The 12,022-nt window shown below is 40.1% G+C and overlaps 5 protein-coding genes and 1 non-coding gene across 6 annotated transcripts; 2 read left to right on the plus strand and 4 right to left on the minus strand. All coding sequences in view use genetic code 12, as the record gives it.

The window, feature by feature from the left end:
- The first annotated feature begins 97 nt into the window (after positions 1-97).
- RJT20DRAFT_126720 (uncharacterized protein) lies at positions 98-552 on the plus strand. Its single transcript, XM_064916810.1, has one exon. It carries the CDS (start codon positions 129-131, stop codon positions 360-362), a length of 234 nt encoding a protein of 77 aa, XP_064774757.1. The 5' UTR covers positions 98-128; the 3' UTR covers positions 363-552.
- Positions 553-600: 48 nt separating this feature from the next.
- On the minus strand, positions 601-671 carry RJT20DRAFT_t72. The gene has a single exon. It is a non-coding gene; the product is annotated as a tRNA-Gly (tRNA).
- A 614-nt stretch (positions 672-1,285) lies between these two features.
- RJT20DRAFT_126721 (ERMES complex subunit) lies at positions 1,286-3,168 on the minus strand. Its single transcript, XM_064916811.1, has one exon. The coding sequence runs from the start codon at positions 2,749-2,751 to the stop codon at positions 1,396-1,398; it is 1,356 nt and encodes a 451-aa protein (XP_064774758.1). The 5' UTR covers positions 2,752-3,168; the 3' UTR covers positions 1,286-1,395.
- A 377-nt stretch (positions 3,169-3,545) lies between these two features.
- Positions 3,546-5,565, minus strand: PCT1 (choline-phosphate cytidylyltransferase). Its single transcript, XM_064916812.1, has one exon. It carries the CDS (start codon positions 5,368-5,370, stop codon positions 3,943-3,945), a length of 1,428 nt encoding a protein of 475 aa, XP_064774759.1. The 5' UTR covers positions 5,371-5,565; the 3' UTR covers positions 3,546-3,942.
- A 1,041-nt stretch (positions 5,566-6,606) lies between these two features.
- Positions 6,607-7,418, plus strand: RJT20DRAFT_126723 (phosphatase). The gene has a single exon (XM_064916813.1). The coding sequence runs from the start codon at positions 6,842-6,844 to the stop codon at positions 7,295-7,297; it is 456 nt and encodes a 151-aa protein (XP_064774760.1). The 5' UTR covers positions 6,607-6,841; the 3' UTR covers positions 7,298-7,418.
- Positions 7,419-9,650, minus strand: RJT20DRAFT_116406 (uncharacterized protein; the record flags this gene model as incomplete). The annotated part of the gene is made up of 3 exons (XM_064915831.1): positions 7,419-8,172; positions 8,239-8,657; positions 8,712-9,650. The coding sequence occupies 3 exons, from the start codon at positions 9,648-9,650 to the stop codon at positions 7,581-7,583; spliced, it is 1,950 nt and encodes a 649-aa protein (XP_064774761.1). The 3' UTR covers positions 7,419-7,580.
- Positions 9,651-12,022: the final 2,372 nt, after the last annotated feature.

A 12,022-nucleotide genomic window follows, 5' to 3' on the forward strand; every position in this document is an offset into this window, starting at 1 on the left:
ATTAAAGAAATGAAGTGAAATGTTATTGATTATTAATATATTGGTAGGAAACCCAGAGGCTAACAAAAATCAGAATATCGGATGCTTGTTGTTACAATTTTTTTTTTTGTATAGTCTTACATTTTTGTATGTATGTAGTAGAGTCCTACCTATTTCTTGTGCCCTGTTGTATAGTCCAACTATGCCTAGCCCCATGTTACTCCTGCCCTATTTGGAGAGGATGTGCACATCTACAGTGGCTGCGATATCTCTGGTGCTTCCAATTGGCTCCAAAATTCAAAGCAGAGTACAGTCCAACTCTGCAGCAGTCTGTGAAAATTGGAGAGGACAAGAAATTAGTAGGAGCTTGCAATAGTATATGATTTCTCGTTTGTAAAGTGCCCTAGTAACCGATATTAGACCTCACAAGGTTATGGGAATGTGCACCTCGAGAATAAGGAGCCATTTTTCACGTCATTATTGTCGAATACGTGTTATTTACGAGAGACGATAGTCTTGGTATTGTCGTGAGCCAAAAACTCCGTTCTCTACCCTACAACAATAAAAAAAAGAAGACTAATGGGTACCCTACATCTTCTGAAGACGACATGGCCCTTTCTTTGCCCGAGCCGGGAATCGAACCCGGGGCTCAGCATTGGGAATGCTGAATTTTACCACTAAACCACTCGCGCAAGAAAGATCGCCAAACGTTACCAAAATTGCGTGTAATAACCAATAAAGTGATCACGTGACTTGGAGGTTTTTGCCTAAATTGTTGGCTTCATTGGCTCTTTTATGGCTATTTTACTAGTTGATGTAGTTGTCTCTGAAATTAAGTACCTTTGGGGAAGTAATTGAGGCAAAAGAGCCAGTAATGCATTCAAAACCATACATTTTAAGATTTCTAAATCTCATATGTGTCACGTGATGCGGATATATGTCGGCTGCAAAATGGGCATACCCCAATTACTTTAAAGCCAGTGGATTGTAGTTTTAACCATGGTTCCTTCATTATAAATAGTTGGAAGTGTTATTTCAAAGCTTCTTTATACGTTGCCTTGCCTTTCTTAATTCTTTTATTATATTTTTGCTTATTATTCATGTTATCATCCATTTGTAATCTCAGAATTTTACAAGTATTCTTCAAAAATATACAAAATTATTTTAGCCATTTAGCCAATAACTGGAGTTCTCCATGTATAACTAGTTAAAACTCAAATAACAATCATGTGCTATTACGAAAGGGTTTTGGCAGAGAGTTTTCATCCCCGGGTTTCTCTCTGTACTGATCACTATCACACTGTCTTTCTCTTATCTCTCTATTCGTTTAGTTAGGAATATAGATATACCCCTTCAAAAAAAAAAATACAAAGTTTATATTCCCATACTATTTACACGTAAAAAAACACGTATTGCCTAACCCGAGACATCTTCTACAACATCCACTATTCCACTTTTGTTAGCATGAACTGGTTCTCTCGTATTCTTGCGTCTTGGCCATAACGACGGCAACCTAACTACCTGAAATCTAGGTTCTATGCATCTTTCAATAAACCAACTTCTCAATCTATTTTCGATTATAGATGAAATCTTAGGAACATCTTGCAACTTGGCACGAGATCCAATTAATGACTTTACAGTAAACTCTAATCTGTAATCAGGAGAGAATGAGAACATCAATGCCGTTCCATCGTTATCATCGTCCACTTTTCTTGGCTTCTTTTCACTTTCCACTGAGTTAGAACCGCTCAACGGAATACTTGATGCATTTACGGGCTCAGCAGCCAATGGGGAGCCTAAATGTGGAGAAGAGTTACTGACCGCAGGTTCTGGTGTTGATTTCTCAGAATTTGAACTGGAAGATTTCAAGTCAACAAACTCCTGATCGCTGGTGTTTATCAAAGATACCGTTAAGCATCCAGAGAACCTTACCATAGATACTGACAATTGTACGGGCAATACAGCCGTCAATGGTCTAGGATGATTCAAGACTAACTTTGTCTCGATTCCTAAAGTCAACGTATCCGACAAATCAACATCTATCTTAGCCTCTAATCTTCCAGAGCCATCTTTGCTATGTTTTATTCTACAGTTGGAGAAGATAGGAAAATCATCACCAATATCGATTTCCGTCAAGTTGATTTTATCCAAATACTCTGGTAGGTCAGACTTCAACAAGAACTCATTCAATGAATGATATATGTTATCAGACAAGAGAGCTTCTGCTCTCAACTGAGAAATGGTCTGTGCTACTAACACGTTAAACCAATCCAACAGTTCTGGAGAATGGTTGTCTACGTCGTAGTATGTCTTTTCTAAGATTGTAGCGACTTTTGTATTAGCACCTTGCGAGTTCCCTTCTCGTGCTGTCAAGTCCAGATCATCATCATTCAGTCCCGACTTCTTATCTCTTCTGACTATAACTCCAGAAGCGTCCTTTTTTATAGTAGTTTTTGCAGACGAAGGCGTTGACTCCGCGAACACAAAGAATTTAATAAATATAATGATTACAAAAATCACACTCAACTGACCTATTATTAACCCCTGAGTAAAACTCCAAGTATTAGATTGTGACTGCGACAGCTGTTGCATTTGTAGTGGAGAGTTTATAACTAAGTTTGACTCATGAAGTAACAACGCTCTTTGCTGTTGGAATAACTCCTCTTGCTGAATTTTCAATTGTTCTTGGAGTTGTTCTAAATGATGCAAATTTTGTTGTTGGTGTTGAGATTTGGACACATCCACTTCTGTTTCGATCAAATCTGTGCTCATTATTGCTTAATATACTATTTCTGTTGAGACGAAGTTGAGCGAATAAGTCAAAAAGGGTTTATATGTGTCTTTGCAATTAGTACTAGTATTGAATCGTTAGTTAGACGGTTGCTAATACCCGAATCAAAAAGAAAATCAAGAAAGATCTTCCTCTGAATACAACTTTCTCGCCTAATGTAAGTTAAAAATGATCTCAATTTCGTGTTGTCTAACTACTCATGTATGAGACAACTTTATGAGCCATATGAATAAGGATCGTTAAATATAGCTAAACAGTGCAAAAGAAAGATGGTTTCTTCCCATAAAAATTCCTGAAAATTTGGATTTCTACGTAACAACAGGCCCGATATACACTGTAATGTAACAATAAAGATCAAATGATAAAAGAAAACACCAGTTATCCTATAATCAAAGTTCTAATTACATTTAGAAATGCAAATTTATCGTTTTTGAATTTTTAGAAATGGAAAATAGGGCCAATATGGTAGCGCTGATTTTAATGTGGAACGATTATATGGTTATGAAAGGGCATGGATGGTATGAAGGGGCATGAAGCGGTATGAAGGGGTATGAAGTGGTATGAAGGGCATGAATGGGTTTCAAGTAGAGAAGTGGAGAGAAGAAAAAAGTCTCTTTTAAAAGGGAATGAAATAGGTTATTGAAAGAATGACGGTATAATGGAAGTGGTTGGACTGTAGAATACTTTCTTGAGTTTGTTGAACTTAAGACTTTTTCGAAGTTATATGTTCATCGGAAGTGCCATTAGTTGATGGACATATCTGTTATTCTCTTTAGACCTTTTATTCCATCTTTAGAAATCATTCGATAGCTTACACTCCATCCGATTATAGTTCCATAATGTTTCATGATCTTCACCCTTAATCCTACACTACATAGTGACTCTATAAAAATAATGAACATGTACAATGGCTTATAAAACGAACTGCAGGCCGCTGTGGGCAGCAAAGCAGATATTGCATGCTCGTAAACACATGGTGTGAATATCGAACTATGAACTAAAATGCAAAAGATTGTATCATTATGGATTTTCCTAATCCACACCTTTATAAGCGTATAGCACTTATAGTGCAATAGGAACAGAAAGGAATAGACTATAAATTATTCCTCTCTTTCTCCCTAGTAGATTAATACACCCACGAACAATAGCACAGGATTTCTTAGACAGAAAGTTTACAAATCCTTCTTGGTCTTGCGAGGCTTGATGGGGGTCTTCACTGGCGAGCTCTTTACTGTCCTCTTCTTTTTAGGGCTCTCTGTCTTGACTTCTGCAACACTGGGGGTAGACTCCGTTGCTTCTACTTTCAGGCTTGTCTTGGATGCTCTAGTTGCTCTTGGAATTGCTATGCGTCTGTTGGCTACAAGCGTCTTGTCAGAGTCATTATCATCATTATCATCGTTTGTAGAATAGTCATCAATTGGATCGTCACGGGTGATCCATTCCTTTACATTGGCAAAGAATTTACTGGGCCCATTGAGATCTTTGTTGGCGTTGCCGATATATTTGGCTGCGAAATCAGTCAAAGGAGAGCTGGCTCTTGACTGAACATCTTCGGAGTCGCTGTTGACATTAGAATTGTTATTACTATGATTGTTATTCTCCAAGAACGACTGGACGTCAAACTTCTTACCTCTCATGTACTCACGGATTTCGAAATAGAGATCACGCGAGACATTATTCAAGTTCTCTCTATTCTTCACCCAATAGCTACGGAAGTCCGAAAACTGTTTCTTAAATTCCAACTCGTTCTTCTTTAACCACGAGATGTTCAATTCCTTCCTTGTTGCCCCTCTGGCAAAGTTACGCATTAAATATTTGTCGTAGTCTCTGATAATCTTGGTGATAATGTCAGAAGTTGAGATACCCTCAGTTCTTTGAGTAGTCAAGAACATTCCTTTCTCCTTTATAGGCTTGTAGATATCATCAGAGTCAGCAGAAGCGTATGGTAAATCATCATGAGCAACATAGTCTATGTTATGTTCTTTCAAAAACTCTGGTGTGACACACCATGGAGCGTTGGGTATCACTTCATCAACCCAGCGACAATGCTTCAATGTCTCTATACGTTGCTGATCAGTAAGTACTGTGAGTCCTTTGCGCTTGTGAGTCTCAATATCAGAGGGGACACCACAAACAAGCTCTACATTTTCAAACGCTTTCTTGGCTTGCTCCAATTGCTTCATATGGCCCAAATGGAACAAGTCGAACACACCGTCGGCATAGATACGGATAGGCCTATCGGTTGGTGGGATATTGAACTTGAACCCAGAAGGGCGGAACTTTCTCAAATCCTCAGGCAAGAGCTCGTCCAACTTCTTTTCATTGGCTTCAAACTCTTCCTCCTCTTTTGTTTTAACCTTTCTTCTCTTTTTGTCTGGAGTTTGACTACTAATTTCATTGTCATTTTCGTCGTTTTCTGATTCGTGGGGAGACTCCAAGGGCGTCGAAACAGTGGAGTCCACTTCGTCAGCTTTTCTCTTTCTCTTTCTCTTGAAAAGCGACGTAAACTTTGGGGCAATTGCTTCCACGGAAAGTGTACGAGACAACTGAGAACCGGTTGTAGGCGTAGTCTTGTCTTCGATACCTTTAGTTGATGCCATGATGCGAATTGCGATTCCGATCCCGACAAAAATTGGACCTACTGTTAGCTGTTGTGATTGTACACTTTTCTGTTCAGCGTGAAACAGAAATACCCGTACAACAACACAACGACGTTACCGATAGCAGAAGAGCTTGTGATCCATGACTTTGCAGTACAACAAGAATTTATCACAGCGGCTAAATTTTAGTGAGGAAGGACGAGGAGGAGCCTGTGCAGGAGGCCGATTTGTTAGCTCATAACGAGACACTGTGGAATGGTGGTGGAGGATGGAGGTGGAGGTGGGAGGAAGTGGTGTCGTTAGGTAGAGGTGGAGTGGAGAAGGTGAAGTGGTGCTGGTAACGGAAATTTGATGAAGATGGAGCAGGTAATAGAGTAGTGATGGAAGAATGAGATGTTGACGGTGGAAGTGGAATATATTGAGGCAGTGTGTCGGTAGAATTTATATAAGTTCTGGTTGTACTGGTCGTTGTAGTAGTGGTGAAAAAAAGTGTGTGCTGGTGTGGATTAGCCTGGGAGAGTGAGTTAGTGAGGAAAGTTAGCGGGAGGGTTAGTGAGGTGAGAGTTGGTGAGAGTTGGTGAGATTTAGTGAGAGTTTACTGCAAAAAAAGGACTCTTTACTGATAATTAGCGACTGCTCACTGAAAAATATTGAGAGATAGCGAGAGTTTACCAGCAAGCAAGACTTCTATGGTATTCCTTTTATGTCTTTATAACTCCAGTGAGAGACTGTGGAAACAGAGAGAGTTGGTGAGAGAGCATGGCCATAAATAGCGAGAAAAAATGAGAAACAGCGAGAAGAAGTGAGAAACCACCGAGAAGAAGTAAAAAAAACAGAAAGGGAGATTAGTGCTTTCTTATATTCTTTTTTGTTTTGAATATCACAGTTCGTCAAGGTCGACAACTACTCGTTTCGGCACCAAGGGACCAATATTCTCCGGGAAAACTCATTTCCAGCTCAATCTGCACATTTCTCAAAACAATGCAAAATCTCTTCATTCCATAGCCTTTCTATCATCTTCCACCTTTCAACATCCACCATGAACATCCACCTTGAACATCCACCACCAATTCATATCGGCATTCGGCCTTTACCCATTTGGCTGTGAAATTTTCACTTTGGTACACGCACGCCTCATACTATCGATAGCCATACTGCAGATAACACTAGCCAATATGGATCTGGAACCTTCTTTAAGTGATGAACCATGTCATTCTGGGGTAATACAAAAGGGTAAGGAGAGGCGTTATTTGGTTGGTTTTGGTTAGTTTGGTTAGTTATAGTGGTATTGTGTAGTGACGGTGTTATAAAAGATTGAGAAACAACATTTTTATAAAAGTTGACATTTCTTCTGTTTTTATCGAGTGACGGTACCCTTGATATACTTTATTCTGAAGCATCGAATTCGGTATACCTCTTCATAGCATTTATCTTCCCTTCAATTGTAGGACATTTAGACTAGTGTCAAACCATGGGCAAGATATACTCATTATCGGACCTAAAGTATATTAAACCAACGGCTCTTCGTTCCTGGTTCAACGAGGGCTCCCCTCATGGAAAAGGTAAATTCGCTGTAGTCGATGTTCGTGACTCGGATTTCGTGGGAGGACACATCAAGGATTGTTATCATTATCCGGCTGGAAATTTCACTTATACATTACCGGAATTACAAGAAAGATTGGCTAGCAATGAAATAGACGACGTGGTCTTCCATTGTGCCCTTTCTCAGGTTAGAGGTCCTTCCTCAACCTTAAAATTCTTGAGATCCTTGGATGAGATCAAGGATCCAGTGAAGAAAGCCCAATTGGATTCTTTACACGTGTGGGTGTTGAACGGTGGCTTTACAAAGTGGCAAGAGAAATATGGAGAAGATACTGAGGTTACACACCATTACGATAAAGAAATCTGGCAATTTGGTGGTCTATAGACAGTTTAATAAGGTCTTACAGACAAGTTCAAGTTGCAATTAATATGTAATAGATTATGATTGAAGGAGTTATCTGTATTCTTCTGGTGTATTATATATTGTATATTATCTTAATAAATGGATTATAATAGAAAACTTTGATACCACGAAGCTCTTGCAATTACACAGTTTTAATATTAAATGACAAATACGGAAAGTAACTTTTCTATTTTACATATATAAGACTGCTTGAGCAAATCGAAGGAGAGATGCTTTTTTTTGTGACCTCGGTAGACGACCTCATCTAAATCAAATTTGGGCCCTGATATGCGTTGTTAGTCTGCTGTTGTGCTTGCTGAGGAAATTGAGTAAACTGGGGCAGAAATTGCTGAGTAAACTGCTGCTGGAAGGGTTGCTGCTGGAACTGATTTTGAACTGGTTGTTGTTGAGTTTGTTGCTGCAGCAAGAACTGCTGTTGGTATTGAGGTTGGCTTCCAGTTTGCTGCTCTATTACAGTTCTCGCATTATTCAAATAATACTGCCTCTGAGTTTCCTGCTGTGTCTCAGGGAATACAGGGATCGTTGGCAAGAGTTCAAGTCCTCCAGCTGTTGGCTGAGGCTTTATTTGCTGTGGTTGAGCGTTTTGTTGTGATGAAGCCTTGTTGAAGAGGTCCGTGGAAGTCTGAGAGATTTTGAAGGGGTTGCTACCGGTCGAAGTTAAGGGAATGGAAGTCGCTCCATTTGCTGTCGGACTATTGTTGAACGATAGAGCAGTTGTTGTGGTGTTAGAAGCAAATCTGGTATTGGCAAAAGGATTAGAACTGGTATGGTTTGGCTCAAGAGCCAGGCCAGTTGAAGCTGTTCTCATGGTAGCGAATGGGTTCGTTTCTGCCCTTCTTAAATCATTTACCAGAGTTTGAGTGCCAATAGGTGGAGCAGGCTGCTGAAATTGTTGGTTGAACTGGGAGAATGGCTGGATTGATAATTGTTGCTGTTGTTGCTGTTGTTGCAATTGTTGTAATTGTTGTTGCTGTAACTGCTGTTGTTGCAATTGTTGTTGTTCTAATGGATTTGGACTGGTTGTAAATCCTTGCAAGAATGGGTTACCAGTATTTTGGGGTAATTGAGCCTGAGCCTGTGGCTGAGCGACCTGCTGTCCGTAACCCCCAAATCCAGCTCCAGTAAAGGCAGCTTGAAAAGGCAGAGGCAGAAATTGTTGAATTTGCTGGACTTGCTGCTGTTGTATAGCATCAGCTTGTTGGTTTGGATCTACAGCAACAACGACAACCGGTTGTTGTTGAATGGCACCCCATGGGTTAAATGTCGACTGTTGGACAATTAATGTATTGTTTCTGTTGAGTTCTGGTTGCTCAGGTTGAGCCTGAGCTACGTATCCATTACTTTTAGAAGCTTTCGCACTGGCGTTGTCATTGACAGATTTGGACGAATTACCATTAGTATTGACTTGTGAAGTATTCTCTGTCTTGTTACCCTTTTCATTCATGTATTGTCTTCTGTTCATTTCAAAATTAGGGTCATCCAAGTATTCTTCTAAAGACAGTGTTAAAGCTGTTGGAGCATGCTTAATAGTTGGAACATGCAATCTCGTAGCATACTCCAAATGCTTAGCCACTCTGAGATAGTCTATAACATACTTCGTCTGATCAACGAACTTTTTGTATATCTTGAGTGCTCTTTCTGCGTCGACTTTGGACATTTCGAAGTAGTGCTCCAATAAATTAATGACACCTTCATTCAACTCTTGGAATAGAGCAAGTAAATCATTCACCAAAAGTCGGAAAGCCGTCAAAACGATATCATTATTAATCTCATTTTCCATGAAGTTGTTTTTTAAAAGTGAATCGATCTGCTTCTGGACACTTTCAGACTCTCTTAGAAGACCTTTCTCAACCGAAAGTGATCTTAAACGACCGCCCTGTTGACTAGTACTATTATTAGATCGCTCGTCCCTCACGTAATCGATGCCTGTTGCCTCAAATTGCTTCACACGGGTTTGCAAGTACTTTGCATATTTCACAATGAATCTTACATCGGTATTGAAATTATTGTTTTTCGAAATGTTCAGCGTCAGCAAGTTCAACATGTGTGGTGCTCTTGTTGCTAGATACTTGAGCGTCACATCTCTGTCACCTTCTCTGATCATGATGTGGATGACAATCAATGACTTGTACACAACTGACCAGGCGGAGTCGTGAAGCCGACTTTGAAGGGTTTTCATGACGGTGGAGAAATTGTCTGTTTCAAGGGAAAGGTCTGTGGAAGTAGCCATGAGAATAGGTTCGATGTACTTTGGTTTCGGCGCTGCCACCTTAATCTTGGTGGCACCTTTGACGATTTTCTCGTAAGTTGTCATTGTGATGGATAAACGAGAAGTTGTGTAATTTTGATTATACTACAATGAAATTATGAGGAGAAGCCAGTTGGACCAATTGAGTAACAAATTATGGTCACCGATTCGAATGCCAGGACCTGTGAATCGGGGGATGGTCGATTCGTTAACTAACTTATTTGATGATCAATTGTATAAATATTGATACGATCAAGTCCGATTGAACCTTGATATGAATCAACGAAGTTACCGGATGACTTTCGTAATCGATCACTATTGGTTTTCCAATGAGTCAATCCGAAAATGCAAGTGGATCTAACGCTGTAACAAACCAACAATCTATTAAATTTCTCGTAAATCGATTTGTTCTATCCAATTGAATATCCGAGTACGAAATAACGCTGCTTAAGTTCACGAGCTGACAGGCTATCTATAAACGGCGGTTTAGTCTGTCCAAGTGGTAGTTTTTCTCCCGGCAACGGTGGAAGGATTGGTTGGCTGCGGCGGATGTGGGATTGAAGTGAAACTTGAACCCGGAAAGGAAAGCCTGTTTTCGAGCTTTGATGGAGTTGATTCCTGCTACAGGATTGTCAATTCCAGGGAAAGATGACTTGATTGGCTGATTGACTTGTTTATGGTGGAAAGAAGAGTACACCAAAAAAAAGAGGCAGTAAACAGAATAAAAAAAAGGTGTCAGTAATCAGGTTTTAGCCGCCGCAAGGAATCGAGGAATCGAGGAATCGAGAGGCTACCACAGTGAGTGAGAGTGAGAGTGAGAGTGCGAGAAGTGAGAGAGTGGGAGAGTGAGAGTGAGAAAGTAGGGAGAGTGAGTACGAGGAAAGAGAGAGGAGGAGGGAAGAGAAAGTGAGGGAGTGAGGAAGTTAGGAAACACTAAGTTCATATCGCTACTTAAGTTACTGTGAGTCTTATTGAGATTTAGTGAGTTACTGGGTTTTCTGGATGTCACCAGGAGCGAGTTAAGTTGAGAATAGGGGTGGTGGAAGCACCACAGCGAGATTGTTAGAATAGTTAATTATAGGAGGAGGTGGGCTGGCTTAGATTAGAGAAGAGCTAGTGGAAGTGCTCGCGGAAATGTTGTACAGGAGAGTGAGACAGGGAGAAAATTAGGGAGAGAGAGACAGAGAGACAGCGAGTATGTGTGCGTATTGTGTGTGTGTGTGTGTGTGTGTGTGCGTTTGTCAGAGACAGCGAGACGATGAGCGTCGCGGTGGATGAGTTTTTTTTTTGTGGAGGCAGTAGCAGCTCACGGTAGTAAAGAAATACTCTCTATGACGAGGAGACAAAATACCTGTGACGTATATATGTTTTCACCTAAATGAAAAGTGCATATTCTATGGATTTCTTGTTAGCAATATCTGCAAATGAAGTGAAAGAGAGAGGGAGAATAAAGAAAAGCAAACAAAAACTATTGCTTACTTCGATATCATGGTCTCATGAGATGTAACTGGTGAGATGCAGTTTCACTTGGCCATGAAAACTATGATATCAATGAACATTTTATAGATTGGAAGTGAACCCAAATTTTAACAGGATAGACATACATTAGCGAGAGACCCTGGCTGCGAGGAGCTGCTTTAATAAATCTCAAGTTTTCGACGATGCTAGCAGATAAAATGACTGTTGATAAGGAGAGAAAGGGCAAGTGAAAAATTTGGCAGGATCAGGAAATTTTGAAAAATATACGATCAAATGTGGCTATACCGAAAGAATACTGAGCCTCCTAGCGAGAAAAATGTTCCATTTAGTGAGAAGATGGCGAGGTAAGTAGTGAAATTAGTGAGGAGCTCGCCAGGATTTAGCGAGGGCTTAAATTAAGTACTTGGCGATTCATAAGAATAACTATGATCTGCTACGGTTTCAGTTCCTATGAGACAAGAAGTAATGCTGCTATCTACTCTCTGCTGCTATCTAACCATCTCCTATCTACTCTTCTACTCTATACTCTTGTGCTATCTACTCTTCAATTTGCAAATTTCTTCTGGAGCCATTTTTTTCCAACCCACGACGTAGCCTTACGAACCATATGGATCACTCCAATGTCGACTCGCCAATGCTATACCCAATAGTCTACAAAAATAACCATGGAAGCAACCGGGAAAATTTCCCCAGCCCCCATTGCTATGTAAAATCGTCTCATCACCACGGTAATAATAAATTATTGTCGAGTAGACTACGTAACCAAGTAATAATACTGTCGATGGAACTGTGCGACCAGCTACGAATGAGACAACTACAGCAATGGGATTGCAACCGTGAAGACGTATTTCTATCGGCAGAGAATGCAGAATAGAAGCATTAACCAAAAAAGAAATCATATATCCCGGAGTATTACAACGAATATCACTCTTTCGGTGCCCAACGTACGCTTTGTACTC

The sequence above is a fragment of the Scheffersomyces xylosifermentans genome, assembly GCF_036884685.1.
Source record: "Scheffersomyces xylosifermentans strain CBS 12540 chromosome Unknown RJT20scaffold_3, whole genome shotgun sequence".
Classification (NCBI taxonomy): domain Eukaryota; kingdom Fungi; phylum Ascomycota; class Pichiomycetes; order Serinales; family Debaryomycetaceae; genus Scheffersomyces; species Scheffersomyces xylosifermentans.